This window comes from Mytilus californianus, unplaced genomic scaffold, assembly GCF_021869535.1.
Source record: "Mytilus californianus isolate M0D057914Y unplaced genomic scaffold, xbMytCali1.0.p SCAF_8, whole genome shotgun sequence".
In the NCBI taxonomy this organism is placed as follows: Eukaryota; Metazoa; Mollusca; class Bivalvia; order Mytilida; family Mytilidae; genus Mytilus; species Mytilus californianus.
The window spans coordinates 3,595,914-3,614,205 of record NW_026262734.1 but is presented as its reverse complement, the minus strand read 5'-3'; the positions used below and the strand labels follow the sequence as shown (position 1 = coordinate 3,614,205).

Below are 18,292 nucleotides of genomic sequence, written 5' to 3'. Positions count from 1 at the left end.
GGCTATACAACCAATTGTTGATCATGGTTAACTATGACAATACAACCCATTGTTGATCATGGTAAACTATGACAATACAACCCATTGTTGATCATGGGTAACTATGGCTATACAACCCATTGTTGATCATGGTAAACCATGGCTACACAACCCATTGTTGATCATGGTTAACTATGACAATACAACCCATTGTTGATCATGGTTAACCATGGCTACACAACCCAATGTTGATCATGGTTAACTATGACAATACAACCCATTGTTGATCATGGTAAACTATGACAATACAACCCATTGTTGATCATGGTTGACCATGGCTATACAACCCATTGTTGATCATGGTTAACTATGACAATACAACCCATTGTTGATCATGGTTAACCATGGCTACACAACCCATTGTTGATCATGGTTAACCATGGCTACACAACCCATTGTTGATCATGGTTAACCATGGCTACACAACCCAATGTTGATCATGGTTAACTATGACAATACAACCAATTGTTGATCATGGTTAACCATGGCTATACATAAAATAACAAAAATACCAAACTCCAAGAAAATTCAAAGGGGAAAATCCCTTATTAATGGCTACACAATCCATTGTTGATCATGGTTAACCAATGACTTACCAACCCATTGATGATCATGATTAATCATGGTTGTTTCATTTTTTATTAAAATGGTCAACTTTGGTTGACCTATTGAAGTCAAATGAAGCATGCTCATTTAAAGAAACAATGGTTTACCATGATCAACCATAAATTATAATAAGTTGTGTAGCTATGGTTAGATGACTGTGGTTAAAATACAATATCAATAACCATAACTTAACCCAGATGAAATGATAATTATTAATGCATGAATGATCATGAATAGTTTGTGTACTGTTCTGTTTTTACATGTAGCTGAGATGTCTTTAGGATTACAATACACACAAAAAATAGACACTTATTCCCATTTAGAATATAGCAAAGTGCTCTCGACCAATGAAATTGTAGGATTTGATGTCTCTTTATTGTGAAGAATGAATGTTCTTAGTAAGGGATTATCCTATTGTTTAGGCCTATTTACAGTTCAAAACAAAAGAATTTCTATAAATGAGTTACAACTGCCCCAGAGCACATTTATCAGATTGAAAGGATTTATCACCAGTGATTGAAACTGAATAAAAGTTCAATTGTGAAACAAACAAAAAAAATGGACCAGCGGTTGTGAAGAATATTTATTTCCAATATTCCGATAAAATAAAACAAAAACAAAAAACAGGAATTTAATTTAAGTTTTGAATATATTTAAACTTTTAAAGGCATTTTATTTTGATTTAAAAAGCCGGACCAAAATATTGACTGTGAAATGAAAGTAGTAGTAACTCAAAAATATTGATTTAAACTGCAAATAAAAAAAGGATAATTCCTCACTAAAATATTACATAATTTACATTCATACTCACAATAAAAAAAAAAATGCAATTCCTACCTTTTCTGTGTACTGTTGTGTCACCTAATGTCAATAACGCATTTTTTTAATATTTCCCAAATTATAAGAAAGTCCTTACATTACTAAAACTAATCCATAAATGAAATGCCGAAAAAGGAAGTCATGCATCAATTAGAAACATTGCATTGACAATGAAGCTAATTCTTGAATAGTCAACCAATCAAGAGATTATTTGAGCCTTGAGCACTTATTGAGCATAATATTCTAAGTTTGTAAGAGAATGATAATCCCTTACTTCATGATAAGTACTCGCTTAAATGCTCGTACTTAATCATGATCAGAAAGGGATTATCATTCTCTTACATATACATATCTAAGACATCATCCCATATATCTATAATAAAAATAATGACCAGTCTAAGTTTCGTTTGTTCAAATCTAATTTAAGGACTAAAAACAAAGCCGTTTTCTCTTAAAAAATGTAGCTACAATCATGCATGTATATTTACCAATGGCAAGTGAAAATTACTCCAATCAACAATACTCACTTCGAGTGTCTAACGATTTGCTATGATTTTGAATATGATCTGCATAACACCCATCAATAAATGGATGGTCTACTGCAAACAATGTAATCTATTTATACCTGATTTACATATTTTATATTATTAACAACTAGATGATACTAGGTTTGGAAACATTTAAAATTCAATTCAGTCTTTTATACAAAGACTTGCAACTTGAATTAATCACTAATCTATATATAAAAATAAGGAGATGTAGTATGTCTTTGCCATGTGACGACTATCCAACAGAGTTCAAATGACGTTGATCAAGGAGGTTAAATAACATACATGTATTGGTTTATAGTTCATTCTGTCATTCTCTGCTGATTCTAACAATTAAGCAAACAGTCAATGTTACTAAATTGATAAATTTGATTAAATTTTAATCAAAGTCTCTATATTTTTTAATACTTACCTAAAATTTTATAGATGAGATATGATGGCTTTACATCTAGCAGCATTTATATTCATTAAGCTATTTTGAGGAAATCAATACCCCCTTCTTCCCTCAAAGTAATAGTTTGTAACATTTGGAAAAATAATTGTTGTAATCATGAAATAAATGAGTTGTGCCATGGCATTTTGTGATAAAGATAATCTACTGTGGTTTCACTATTATCCATATAGCTTTAAGGAATTGTGGATTGTTCAGGTTAATGCTATGATCTACCTGCAAAAATGACAGAGCCTCTATTCCCCATCAGAGTCCCCAGAACAATTTGGATAAAAGAAATGAAAAAGATATACAATGTCATAAGATACTTTAGATTCTCTGCAAGTTTCCTTACAATTCATTCAATAGTCTAGTAAAAATAAAGTTTAGAAGGCTTTCATACAGATCAACATATTACATTATATAGGTGTACAAAAATACGTCTGTTTACTGGAGATAAAACACAGACTGTAACTAAATATATTGTCTAATTCCTGGTATAACCACTTTCCACTTATAAGGTACATTTTTTATCATCACTATTGACTTTACATGTATTAAAACATGAAAATTAATTAAATGTCAAAACACATATTTTTAAAAACTTATCAATGTAATACTTGTATCAGCTGATAGTTATGTTTAAATATTATCTTTTTAACTATGTAACTGTAGTTTTATAATAAACATTCATTTATCAATAACATCATAAAATTCATCAATTACATACATCATATATATATAGTAAATAATCTTGTAGTGAGTGTTTATTACATATTTCATCTAAGTTATTTTTGGTGAACTCACACTTTATGGGCATACGATACAGTTACAGGGGAGGTAATGACGTTGCTAACGTAAATTGTTATTTTCGAGACGTCAAACTGTGACTTATCGGAAAAAGATGAAGTTTTCGACTGATTTTTATCATTCAAACTGATTTAACTTGAAAACGAGTTCATGGACCCCTATTTTTTAAACTGACATTTGGTTTGATTATGTATGAAGATAATGTTTACCAATTTTCATAAAAAAGTCAGTAGTGCAATTTTGTTAAATTTGATTTGATTTTTGATTTTTGGTGTTTTAACGCCACTTTTAAGCACCGCTTTTGGGCTATTTCGTGGCGGCCAGTTTTTATTGGTGGGAGGAAGCCGGAGTACACGGAGAAAACCATCAACCTTCGATAGGAAAACTAACAATCCTAGTCAATTAAGATTGGAGTCGAGTGCACCCGCACGAGTGGGGTTCAAACTCACAACCTCAGTGTTGACTGGCTAGTGATTACAGTAGTAACTACTTAGACCACTCGTTCACCGAGGCCCCTGTTAAATTTGATAAATATACAGCAAAAAATGACGTTTTTTTTTCTACAATCATGATCATTTGATTAATATGAGTTATTTGTAAAAATGAAATGTACAAATTTATAGAACATTTATATAAAACAGAAATTACAAATAATTTAACAAAAAACAGCTTGTGTTTATCTTTTAAAACAAAAAAGTTATGTATTTCTATCGAAAAGAAAAAAACGTCCCCAAACTCGAATTTTGAGGAAATATCTGAAATTTCAACCTCAGTTTACTCAAAAAGTAGCACATGATGGTATATTTTTTATTACATATTTGATTTAATCAGGTAAAAAATAGCCTATATGCAAATTTTCATCAAAATTTCATTATGGGATCAAAACTGTATCGTATGCCCTTAAATGATTCATAAGATTCAAATGGTCCAGTTTTGTTTTTTTACTTTTTTCATACAAACACAGTGGTTGATATTTATTCATGTATGCATGTATGTTTACCAGCAATATTTGGTGTCCAAGATTCAGAATAATGGGTGTTGGTTGCATAACAAAATTAAGATGTGGTATGATTGCCAATGAGACAACTCACTACCAGAGACCAAATGACATAGAAATTTACAACTATAGGTCACTGTACGGCCTTTAACTATGAGCAAAACCCATACTGCACAGCAAGGTATAAAAGGCCTTGAAATGACAAATGTAAAACAACTAACAAACTGATTTAAGTACAAAACGAAAAACAAATATGATATGCAACATCAATCAACAACCGCTAATTACATGCTCCAGACTTGGGACAGGCACATAATATCCATGTATGCATGTTAATCAGTGATATTTGGTGTTCAAGATTCAGAATAATGGATGCTGGCGGCATAAAGACATTTAAATAAAATTACTTTCTAAAATATCAAAAAGCACACATGTAAATTTTAATATTGTAGAAGTTAGTTTGACTGTATAATTCATTAAGTTCACAATCCCCATGATTACTTAAATATGTACTTATTAAACATTCATCCCTTTGGCTAAAAAGGTCAATTACATATTTCTATTCTTCTTTAACGTTAGACTCGTCCAATATTTTGGTTAAGGCTTCCTTTATTAATAGAAAATTGTCATCATATGAAATATAAAAGTTCCAATGACAATCTTTCATTGGAGAATGGCAAATAATAGAATAAAATAAATACCTTTGTCCTCTTCTTCAGCAGGAAGTCAGCAACAACTCATTTTCAAAACTGATTTACTACCTACAAGGCATAAAAAACAACATGGTTAGTTGTCAAAATTACATGCTATACACATTAACATATACAAGTGTGAATGTCCATTAAACTATCACTTATCCTGGTGTCAATGTCCACGAAATAGATATCAGTGCACTCTTTAATAAGTAATTAATATGTTAATTATTCAAAACAAAATGTAGAACAAGTTCTTTTCCATTTTCTGACCAGTATATAATGTCTTGATGTTTTTAGTAATAGATAAATTGTTGTATTCTATTTACTGTCTACTTAAGCCATCACACCAATTATATTTTTAAGTGGAATGAACAACACATTTACAGAATGCAGATGAAGATTTCTGCAATGTGGTTAATTTCCCCTTGAATTTATGGTTTATCTCTACCTATGAAATCCATTGGAAGCCCATGAATAAAAACGAATTCATGGTATTTTTCAATGATATGTAATAAGAAAATACATGTTCTTAATTATAGATTGATGCATGTCTTAAACATGTATGATAAAACCAATATTTAATACATGCACCATTTAATTTTCACTATTTATAAAGCAAAGTATACTCAAATCATATTGCCTTCAAATGTAATATTTAAATTTCACCTCTCAAAATTGAAAACAGCTGATTTTAAAATACACTGATATTTGGAAACAGATAATGGATCCAGAATAGTCAGTTCTCTCTGAGTTTGGAAATCTCAGAGATTCTCCTGTAAAAGTTCAGTCTTCTGAAAATCTACTGTTTTTGAGATATAAATCAAGATTTTTCTCCAATACTATTTAGTAATAGTTTGTCAAATTGAAACTGATATAAAAGTTAATGTCACAAGATCATTTGTTTTTAAAAAACATATTGTGAAACCTACCTGACCAGTTGTTTTACCTCGTTAATTCATTAATGATTGAATTTATTTGAATGTTGAACATAACTTAATAAGCTTCAAAAATAAATATGAAATATCTCAAAAAATTATTTGAAATTAAGGTTTTAAGAATAATTCTTCAGAGGCTTGACAAGTCGACACCTTGTATAAATTACCATCAAGCCATAAAACAAATCAAAGCATCATTGATGTTGTGATCCAGCCATATTCATAGCTAGTCTCATATTCTTTCTGATCATACTTTTTTCTAAATTTTTTTCTCTTTTCATTTCCAATCTTACTGTAAAATTTCTATGTTATTGTCCAAAGGTAGGGAATTTCGCAATATTGATGCAAATATAGATATATATATATATACTGATCTTTCAATTTTAGACTCTGTCAGATTTTATTTTTGACAAGAATGGAAAGGAAAATCGTCAAACAAGTAATATATTTTTTATATGCCATTAATAATGACAGGTTTAATAATTTCCAGAAAGAGGCCTTATAAATGCACTTTCTCAACAACAAAAATTAAAAAAAATAACTATTTTTTATCTAAATTGGTGTTCATCAATTCTTTATTAAGAAAAAATACATTTCCTGTATTCAAATCTTAATGTACAAATACCTAATGCTGAGATATTTCCAATTACTGTTAAATAGCAATATAATGGGATATAAATGTAAAACAAACAGAAATTTTATTGCAGAACCTGAAAATGCTCAGGTAAGAGTTATGCAATTTTGTTTGATATTTCAACCAAATTTCTGATAATTGTAACTAATCAATTAGAACTTGATTATTGACTTATGTCAGATGATAATGGCACTGATTTTACAAGTAAAATAAAAATTGCTTGCATTTTTTATACATATTTTTTTCATTTTAAGTATTTTCTTTGAGAAAAAAAAAACACATCAGATTAATCATTTAGCTAGCTAGCAAAATTAACAGAATATTTTAATGTAGTGTAGTAATTAAAGTAAATAATACATTTGAAGGTTTACTATTGAGGTCAAGAATGTGTGTATTCAGTTAGATGAGTAATAAATTGTGTCTATTTAATTATGTAACAGGCCATGAGATATTAACTGTGTTGAATTAAGCCTGGGGTTGTTTCTAATTAATACTTATTTGAAAATCATGAAGTTAATAATCATTCTGATTCTTACTTGCCTATGGAAAGAATTGGACTAATACCATTTCAAAAAAGTGTGGGAATCAACTTAGATATATTAATACACATGTTGACCTACATTTCATTGAACAATAATTTACACAAGTACAAGATACTAATTTAATACTTTCACAATTCTTATCAACTGATTCAATTGATGTACAAATACTTTTTCAAATTAATTCATAAATAGTAAATCATCATAAATTTTGATTTAGAAAGGAACTATATGTAAGTGTATATCTAAAATAAAGTCACTATTTGACCAATCTTTTCTTAATTTAAGGGCAAATAACATGTCAAAAGTTTGCAGTTGAAGATTAAAATGGTGTAGAAAGTTTCTGCAAGTCATAAAAACACATAATTAGTTTCATGATATTTCTTCAACTTAGTATTCTGCACCATCTCCAAAACCAGAGTGTTCGCATAGATCCAGCATGGCTGAATCAAAAATTATAAAAACAACCTACTATAACTGATTTTGATATACGCCTTTCATATCCATGTCATAGTATCAGTTTTACATATTTCATTCATATGGCCAAGCAATTCAGGGTAAAATGAATCAGTTAAATTACAACATAAGAATGACTGACTAGAGCAAGGATTGGCAGGGACCCAACACTTTTTTTAATATTATATAAAAAAACAAACCTAAAATCCTTAATATAAACCATAATTTTGTATAGTTATTATTTATATATTCTTAGTTGAAAAACTTAATTAATAAAATTATAGTTATTTTAAGAACATCAGCAGCTAAAAGAATCCTGATAACTAGATGTGTGTTTCTGTAAATTTCTGACATTTTGTGTTTTTACATATGGTGAAAAAAACCTCTGTTATATAATCCTTCAGATTACTGCTTATAAAGTTGAAGAAAATAACATTGTATTTATATAACTTTATTAGATTACATAATCTAATTCTTTAAATAACAGTTTAAAAATACTTTGATAGAGATAACATTATACAATATTTACTTTTTAATCTATCGAAGATGGTCATCATTATACAAACATAATTCTGTGTTCGTTATGAAAGCCAACAAAAGATATTGAATAAAGGGCAATAACTCTTATTTCTTATTGTCTTCATAATACATTTTTTCCTGCAGTGATTTTCTTAAATTTTATGTACCAACAATAGAGGGCTCATTTGCACATCTTTAACAAAGCTTTTGTTATAACTTTTGTAATTGACAGAGACCCATGGAGGTATTATATATTATTGTCATGTTTAGCATACTAATAATCCCATGTTGGGTTGACGGTTTGGCGCCCGCAAACATGTTTAACCCCGCTACATTCTGTATGTTGCCGTTCCCAAGTTAGGAGCCTGTAATTTAGTGGTTGTGGTTTGTTGTTATATATCATATTTGTCTTTCGTTCATTGTTTTGTACATAAATCAAGCCGTTAGTTTTCCTGTTTGAATTGTTTTACATTTGTCATTTCAGGGTCTTTTATAGCTGACTTTGCGGTATGGGCTTTGCTCTGACATTGTTGAAGGCCGTACTGTGACGTATAGTTGTTAACTTCTATGTCAATTGGTCTCTTGTTGAGTGTTGTCTCATTGGCAATTATACCACATATTTTTATTTTTATAAATTAACTACAGATGAATAATTGATTATGCCCTACAAAATATTTCCAAATATGCATTCTCTTTTTGAATGTAATTTTCTATTAATTTGTGAATTTTCCATTGATCCAATATCATTTGATTTTGTATGTTAAAACAAGTACTCAATATAAATATTTTTTTGGATAATTCTTACTTAAATTGTGATGTCATTATGTTCATTTGGGTTGTCCTTGCAGCCCCTTTTCACCCTTTTGGTGTACACTGTATATTCAGGTCAATTTGATGGTGAAAATGACTTCAAGAATCTTCAAAAGAATTGTAGGAATAGAAAACAGATCACAATTTGACTAAAATTGAAAAAGTTGAAGATGTTTGGAGTTTCATCAAAATTATTCCCTTCAAAGGTAAAAACGGCATACTGTGGATTCAATTATTTTCGTGGGTACCAATTTTCGTGAATTGAGGAAAGCTTGCATTTTCGTGGATATTTAATTTCGTGGCTTTGGCAAAGTGTGCATACATTACTTTAGAAAATTTGCAAATCGTTGAACATTAAAATTCGTGGTTCCCTAGTACCCACGAAATCCACGAAAATTGGTATCCAACGAATATTAATGAATCCACAGTATAAAAAAAAACCAAACAAACAAATAATTAAAAAATCAAATTTACAAAAAAATTCTATACAAAACATTATAACTGATAAAAATACAATGTTATATTTCAGGGACTTTTCTACATATTTTTTTATTTTTAACTTTAGAATATCTTAAACATTGTAAATAATATTTCCTAAAATACAATGGGAGACAAATCATGCATTACAATTCAGATGTTTTATCAATATAGATTGTCTCCCTTATTCTAGACCAAAAATGCTGACACAGTTCAATATATCATTTTATTTATCAATATCAACTGCATTTAAGATTTCTATCTTCTGTAAAAGATACCATTTACATATATATGTACCTTGAATGAGTCAACAGGGCCTACTATTATAGATACACATAGAATAGAGCATGGAAACAGGGAATGTATCAAAGAGACAACAACCTAACCAAAGAGCAGAAAACAGTCCAAGGCCACCAATGGGTCTTCAATGCAGCGAGAAAATCTTGCATCTGGAGGCGGGATTCAGCTGGCTGTTTATTTATATTTCGGTCTCTCACAACTAAGGTGTTACAGTCTTTACATTGTTATTTGTAAAAAAAACAAAAAAAAAACACTTAGTGTTCACAGTTTATTGACATAGACACCCCTGCCATCTACAACCTGCAGTAGAGCTTAAGTGAACAAGTCAAACCAAAATACTCCATTATCAGAGACACGCCTGCTAGAGAAACCCTGCAGAAGAGCTTTAGTGAACAAGTCACACCAAAATACTCCATTATCAGAGACACTCCTGCCAGAGAAACCCTGCAGAAGAGCTTTAGTGAAAAAGTAACATCAAAATACTCCAACACAGGTTATCCGAGACACCACTGCCAGGGACACCCTGCAGTAGAGCTTTAGTGGACAAGTCACATCAAAATACTCCAACATAAGACAAATATTATAAAAAAGTCAATACAACATCTCTGAAAATGTTATTTTCTTAGTAGTAATCTATAAAATATAGGATTGCAATGTTTCACATCTCTGAGAATGCAGTTTTCTTGTAGGCAATTTGTAGAATGTAGGGTGACATGGTTTTACATCTCTGAGAAAGTGATCTATAGAATGTATGGTAGCATGGTTTTACATTAACAGGTTAAGTTCTTGTAAGCTTGCTTTCAGTAACTGCAATCCTTATTTAATACAGTATTATTGATCATTGAAGTATTTTATTTGAGTTTTTGTTATCTATCATATCTTTACCCTACACCTCAGTGCTTTTCATACCTTAATCCTAGTCCGCACTGCTTTTCGTACCTTTATCCTAGACCTCAGTGCTTTTCATACCTTTATCCTAGACCTCAGTGCTTTTCATACCTTTATCCTAGACCTCAGTGCTTTTCATACCTAATCCTAGTCTGCAGTGCTTTTCATACCTTTATCCTAGTCTGCAGTGCTTTTCATACCTTTATCCTAGACCTCAGTGCTTTTCATACCTTTATCCTAGTCTGCAGTGCTTTTCATACCTTTATCCTAGACCTCAGTGCTTTTCATACCTTTATCCTAGACCTCAGTGCTTTTAATACCTTTATCCTAGTTCACAGTGCTTTTCATACCTTTATCCTAGACCTCAGTGCTTTTCATACTTTTATCCTAGTCCGCAGTGCTTTTCATACCTTTATCCTAGACCTCAGTGCTTTTCATACTTTTATCCTAGACCACAGTGCTTTTCATACCTTTATCCTAATTCGCAGTGCTTTTCATAAGTTTATCCTAGACCTTAGTGCTTTTCATACCTTTATCCTAGTCCGCAGTGCTTTTCATACCTTTATCCTAGACCTCAGTGCTTTTCATACCTTTTTCCTAGATCTCAGTGCTTTTCATACCTTTATTCTAGTCTGCAGTGCTTTTCATACCTTTATTCTAGTCCGCAGTGCTTTTCATACCTTTATTTTAGTCCTCAGTGCTTTTCATACCTTTATTCTAGTCCGCAGTGCTTTTCATACCTTTATTCTAGTCCGCAGTGCTTTTCATACCTTTATCCTAGTCCTCAGTGCTTTTCATACCTTTATCCTAGACCACAGTGCTTTTCATGCCTTCATCCTAGTCCTCAGTGCTTTTCATACCTTTATCCTAGACCTTAGTGCTTTTCCTGTATTGTTCTAATTGTATATTTTTATGTAGTTTTTGATAGTTAGCTGTGAGGATTATGCTCTGAGAGAATCTGATCCAGATTTTACCGTAACCAACGGTTGTAATATTTGTGTAATTGCTCCTCTGGATTCTGATCCCTCCTCGGATTTGTATTCAAGATACCCAGTGTGAAAAAGGTCACACTTCACAGGTATTTTCTTTCCTTCTCATAGTGTTACAGTGGTGGTCAATAAACTGCTTCCTCTTGTATGTGTGATTATTATGCTGCTGATACAGAAGCTTTGGGAGTTTTAAAATCATGAAAATGGAACAATATCTGCAGGTCCAATTCTTGCAAGACATTTTTTATTGTGTGCTTTACATGCAAGACATATACTACTTTTTAGTACAGTTCAGTCAGGTTTGATTAGTCCTCATTGGTGATTTCTGATTTCATCGCTTGTCTAGTACACACCTACATGTCTGTCTTACACACATTAAATGTTTCATTTGAGTTACATGTCTTCCACATGCAATTAATGCTGTACATACCTGGTTTAAGGCAATAATCTCTGTCTAACTTCCACATTACATAAGGCTTTTGTATCTCCAGGAATAATGTTCTATTATATAATGAAGTTTCATTGATCACTCAGTACATGGCCTATCTTTAAATCAATCTAAAAATATCAATGAAATCTAAATTTATCCGATCAATCCTACCACATCTACATGGAAATATAAGTTTAATAGTTGAAACCACCTACAAGATGCTTAAGCAACTCTGTTAAAGCGATAGAGTTGACAATATAAAGAAACAAATTAACGAATTAAAAATTTTGGTAAAATTATTCTTCATAGAATATAAGCATTAAATCATCTGAACATGTTTTAATATTTCTGAATATTTTGGAAATTAAAATAGTATAGGATTTTTTTAACTGTATATATACTGAATAAAAACAAAGCCATGATTTTAAAATGATCAAATTACCTCGAGAGTCCCGTGAAATATTTTGCTTCAAGAAGGCATAGGGGGAAAATTAGAAAAAATAGATATCATATACCACAATGTTTATGTCAGAAAGGGAGCGGGTTACCTGGACTTTCAAAAATCTGCCACATTGAACATCAAATTCTCTGAATGACAAAAAACTTTCAGATAAGAGAGAGAAAACCTCTGACAATTCTTCAAAAGACTTGAAAAGATCAAACTGACGACTGATAAGCTGTAAAATTTTCCCCTTTTTATGTACCTCATAAATCACTTTTGTCCCTTTTTACCCGATTGCATTTTTATAATTATCAGTTTGTTGCAAGTAAAAATACCAAAATAGTTAAACTTTTTAACAATTTTCACCATTTGATTCTTAAAAAAAGAAGTGTATATTATCTGCAGGTAAGCTTCCACATATTAAATACCCATAATAATTCTAATTGGGACACCCCTACTTTTAATCATCAAGCTTTAACAGTATTTATAAAAAATATTTGACTTTGAAGATCTTAGGTGTGTTGGACATCAAAATAGTATCCTCTGCTTATAATGATAAGATATTCAGAATAGATCAAAGGTCAAGTTCTATTACTTTCGAAACTGAGATAAAGGCTTGTACTTATTAGTCTGCCAAAAAAAATCTGTAAAAAATTCTGAAAACAAAAAAGAAGTCATGTTTTCTCTTACCTTACCCAATTACTACATGGAAAATGATATTTTATATTTTTATACATAAATATTTTGTATTAAGATTGACATTTTCCCATTTCTATTGTTTAACAATAACTTCTGCAAAAGCCCATTTCTTAAAATTTTGTCAAAGACAGTTTTAAAGTCTATAAAGTCACAGTAAAGTTTTTTCTTTCCCTTCCTCTTCAAAAGTTCAAACAAAGTTTGCGATGTAAAAAAATAATTCATAGGGCTTTTATGTTAAAAACAATCTATCCCACTCTAATTTCTAAGTTGATATCGGAGGGTGTGGATGGGGGTTTTCAGAATAGAGAAAAATGGGCAAAAAATATAAAGAATAGAGAAAAAAGAACCAATAAAATAAAGAATAGAAGATAATGGGGTGCTAAAATCAAGAATAGAAGATAATGAGGTGCTAAAATATAAAGAATACTTAATAGAGAATGATGAAACAAAAAGTATAAAGAATAGAGAAAAATTGCCAGAAAAATTAAAGAATACAGAAATGAAGGATCCCCATCCAGACCCTCATGTCTACAGTACTCCTAACCAATTTGAATCAACTGAAAAATCCAATTTAATTGTTAAATTTTCACAGATTCCACAAAGATTTTTTATATCATGTTGAAGAGAGAATTCTTAGTTGATTCATTTTTCAAAGGATGGATTTAAACATTAAGGATTTAAGTTAATTTGTTACACGTATATAATATATACAAAACAATACAATTTAATTATATTTGTCTTTCATTCCATTGAATGATTATCCTACTCATAAATAGAGGGACAATAGTCATAGATAAATACCGCTAATCAACACCCCAATTAACCAATTAAATTTTAGATTTAAACCACATGTCATAAGTATATTGTTATTTTTCAGTGTATATGAAAATTTGTGTATTTCATATTACCCTTATTCGGATTACGTGTATATTTTTCGTAGGATGTGATTTTTATGACGTGATCAAATCCTGAAATAAGAAAACAAGGCATCCACTACATCAGTCCTTTGTCGTCATGATGATCACTTCCGAGAGAGAAATAATTAGTGGGCGTGTCTTTCACAAACACGTGCTTTCGGTTTGACATATTGTTGAAATCATTCTTCTGTTACTGGTCATTTTGAGAAATTATGAGTTTAAAATGAAATGTATTATTTTGAGATATTGATAATAATACTCGTAAGATTTTTCATTGATTCCTAAATTGTCCGCTAGTGTAAAATTGAAAAAGATTAATTAAATTCTACTTTTGTTTTCGTGACCTACAACAGACAACATTGCATTTTGGGAAAGATTGAAGCGTTGTCACGTGATTTCTTTGTGTGCCGTACTCGCGTGTGAGTCAGAACCCTGTCACCAAATAACACGAAATTATCTTTATGTTTTGGTAAATTTATATAAGATTTCAACACCAAACTCTCCAGTTTATTCGGAGAGTCATTAATGAGTGTGGATGTATCGGACTTAGAAATGCAACAGTGAAATTTTAGCATTCCAAGCGCTTTTTTCGTGCAGGCAGTGTTCGTGGGGTTGTAATGGCAGTGGTTGGACATAGACACGCGAGGCATATCATGGCTTTTCAAGGAGGGGCACCACCCGCCCCATCTCAGCATGCAATCCTCACAGCAGCAGTAGCTGTCCCATATTTTCAGGTTGTGCCTCCACAAGATGTACAACCCGACCGGCCAATCGGTTATGGGGCTTTTGGTGTTGTATGGTGAGTGTACTATTTCTTTGTTCGTCTCGTGCAAGTCTGTTCATAGATTTTTTAGACAAAGAAAAAAATAATAAAAAGTTTGATTTTCATATCATTTAATAAGTCAAAATAAAAAGGAACTCTGTGCCGTTCGTGCCTCTTCTTTATTTTAACTTCTTTTGTTCTTGAATGAATTTCTTTGTGACATTGTCAGAAAATCAGCTGATTGTGCGTGACATGTGAACACAGTTCAACTTCTTTAAAAATAAATCATTCCATTCATAAGTTTACAGTCATGATATGTATTTTGTTATCAATTTAACTTTATTGTAAAAAAATTACAAGATTCAAATTAAAATTTATATAAAATTATCTTGTACGGACAGGTCAAATGTATTTTGGATTACATGTACATTCCATTTGATCTTTATATTTAATTTATGTATATATATTGACATCTTATCTTCATATGTTGAAGAATCCAAAATTTGTTCTTATTTGAATTAAAGATAAGTTGGCCATGAAACATAAATAAGTTTGAGTTTGATCCATATCCATCTTTTAGCTTTATGTAAACAACAATAGTTTCAGGGAAAAAAATATCAAAACATCTAAGAACCAAAAGTTTCAGTTGCAGTCCTATTGTTAACCCTAAGGTTAATTTGTCTGAAAGTTTTTAAAAGAAAATATTATATCCAGCAGTATACAGAAGTCAAACATATGTACATTTATATTAATTGTTCATTTTAATGGATGTAAATAAATAAAAATAAAAAGGAACAAAAGGAGATAAGAGATATGAGGTCAATTATTAACTTTAAGGTACAATTTGTTTGTTATTGGTCATCTTGCATTTTAAATCATAAATAATCTTGTCAAGAATAAGCATGAAATGTTTTCCAACGCACAAGAAGCAAACAACAATCATTGGTAAATAAGCAATAGAAAAATATGTTAAATTTGAAGCATTGTTTTTAACAACCCGTGGTCATATAACATACATTGTACATGTACATGTATTATAATTGACAATCGATAAAGGTAAAAAGAAATCTGTAAAATGTTATTTTTTTAACAGAAACCTTTTACCAACTTCCTTTCTGATAATGTAAAGAATGTCTTAGAACACCCATAAAATATCCCTTTTGTATGCATACACACTTTTTGGTGACAATACTCTATTTATACTTTTGTATATATATATTTGGGTATTTCTACGTGTACTTATAACATACTTCATGTTTATGATATATATGACATGCACAAGTATTACATAAGATAAGAGTGTTACTAACATGCCTACATTATTTGCATAATATGAATTAAAAACCAATTATAATCGAAAATCAGATTGGAACTTGCTGTCTGATTTTTAGGATTAATCAGTTAAAATATTACAGCCGATTCCTAACCCTGTCTTAATTGATATATTTAACCAAATTTTGTTGTGCTGCGAAGACAATATCATATGATAGCTGTTTAAATGCGCAGAAACTTGATGTTAAAAGGCTGAACTTCTGAAAAGACATTAGTTCTAGGTGACTGTCCAAACTGATCATTGACAACTTATAACAGGTCAAATAAGTAATTTACATGTTATTTGTAGAAGCTAATGACACCAAGGTAAATGACCAGGAAAGTTACATGTCAAATTTTAACACGATCCTATAAATGTATTTAAAAAGGATGGAATCGTTTTAATTTAGTTGTTGATTTAATTTTAGAAGAAACTAATATCAAAATTTGATGTTGATGCTAAAAAAAATTGTAAAAACATTGAGTTGTCTTTGTGTTGAATTTATTCACATGTCTTTTACACATTTTGTTGCAGACTCTATGGTAGAATATTATACATCTATTTTGGTTACCCTACAATGTATAGTTGTTAACATCTGCAGCCTTTGGTCTCTGGTTGATACTCGTCTATTTGGCAATCGTACCACATCTCCTTATTTTGATACTGTATTATTTGGTCAATGACTTATAAGCATTTATTGCTCATCTTAACAGCAGATTCATAATTGCTTTGTATGTAATTCCTGAAAATTATGAAGCAGAAAGTTTACATAAAAATAAAGATAAATGGTATGATTGCCAATGACTTTGAGACAACTAACCACCAGACTTCAAATGATGTGGATGTTAGCAATTATAGGTCACGTTACAGCCTTTAACAATGAGCAAAATCCATACCATAGTTAGCTATAAAAAGTCCCAAATGTGAAATAATTTAACGTTTAGTATGGTTTTATTTTATGATTTATCAAGAATTATTAAAATTTCATTTTATTATAGGTCAGTGACGGACCCTAGAGATGGAAAGCGAGTGGCTCTAAAGAAAATGCCAAGTGTGTTCCAGAATTTAGTCTCATCCAAGAGAGTATTCCGTGAACTGAGAATGCTTTGTCACTTCAAACATGACAATGTAAGTACATCCAGATATATATGTGTAATATAAATTATCTATATTTCCACTCAAATCATTTTTCCATTGTTTCAAATCTTAATCATGAGGCTTTAGCTCATTTATGCACAGCTTTGTAAGCGTCTTGGGGTCTTCCTTTTACTGTGAGAAAACAAATAAATTCTTGTTCATTCTGTGAATTTTTGCACTTTGTGCATTAAATTTTCATTTTTCTACTGTTGAAATTGAACATTCCAGGTATATCATTTTTTGTATATAAATAAATTTTGAGTGAGTTGAATGAATTGGTAATTTGACAGATATAAACATGCTTCGATCGTGTTTATAGATAACAATATTTATAAACTGCAGCTGCAGTCTAAATTTGATACAAATAACTTCCATACAAAAACTGTATACATGACACAGTATTCCATTTAAACTTAGAATGTTTAATGTCATATGTACATGTATCTATCTATATTCCCCAAAAAAGGATAACATTGTATTCCTTGTGCGTTTATTGTTTACGTAATTTTAACTCCAACTTTAAGTTATAAAATACTTATTATTGTTTATACTCTAGGTAAAAGAGTTTTTTAAAAATTATTTTTAATATTAAAGACAAATTTTCTACGAAGACCATTCTTGAAACTCAATTCCAGCTTGTACGTAACATTGTTGAGAATGGTGACCATGAAATGACCCTTATTTTCCAATCAACACTGAATAGACTCCTACAATACAAACAGACCTATTGATCTAGTCTCATACTAACTCGGCCACTAATTTCACCAAAAATATCAATATTGGTCAAGATTTCAAAAAGCTTTCTGATATTCTGCCTATTGACCTAGTTTTGCTGAGATCTTTTGTTTTTATCTGGATGGAACTGAAGATGTACATTTCTAACTAGCAGCTGTTCATATAATGTCAGATTTTATAGTTAATCATTTGATTTGTATAATACACATAGTTCAGTGTGAAGACAGTTTATCCATCATTTCTGGTGTAGAAACAGATGCATTGCAAAATTGTTTTTCCTTAGTATGCATATTTCTGCATGTTTGCACTTACTTTGAACTTTTTAAAGTGTGTCTGTTCAGAGTTATCTTATAGATTCTCCTTTCT

General features: G+C 30.5%; 2 protein-coding genes across 2 annotated transcripts in view; one reads left to right on the top strand and one right to left on the bottom strand.

Moving 5' to 3' along the window:
- The window catches only part of LOC127712274 (carboxypeptidase M-like), a 36,201-nt gene extending 22,122 nt beyond the window's left edge, over positions 1-14,079 (bottom strand). The window contains exons 1-3 of the mRNA XM_052218655.1: positions 13,971-14,079; positions 11,922-12,049; positions 4,951-5,010 (exon numbers count right to left, since the gene is read on the bottom strand). The gene's annotated coding sequence lies outside the window, so the exon portion shown is untranslated. The remainder of the gene's footprint in view (positions 1-4,950; positions 5,011-11,921; positions 12,050-13,970) is intronic.
- A 260-nt stretch (positions 14,080-14,339) lies between these two features.
- LOC127712271 (serine/threonine-protein kinase NLK-like) overlaps positions 14,340-18,292 on the top strand; it is a 43,626-nt gene continuing 39,673 nt past the window's right edge. Inside the window, exons 1-2 of the mRNA XM_052218651.1 lie at positions 14,340-14,778; positions 17,053-17,182. Coding sequence (XP_052074611.1) covers positions 14,597-14,778; positions 17,053-17,182 — 312 coding nt within the window. The 5' untranslated portion in view covers positions 14,340-14,596. The remainder of the gene's footprint in view (positions 14,779-17,052; positions 17,183-18,292) is intronic.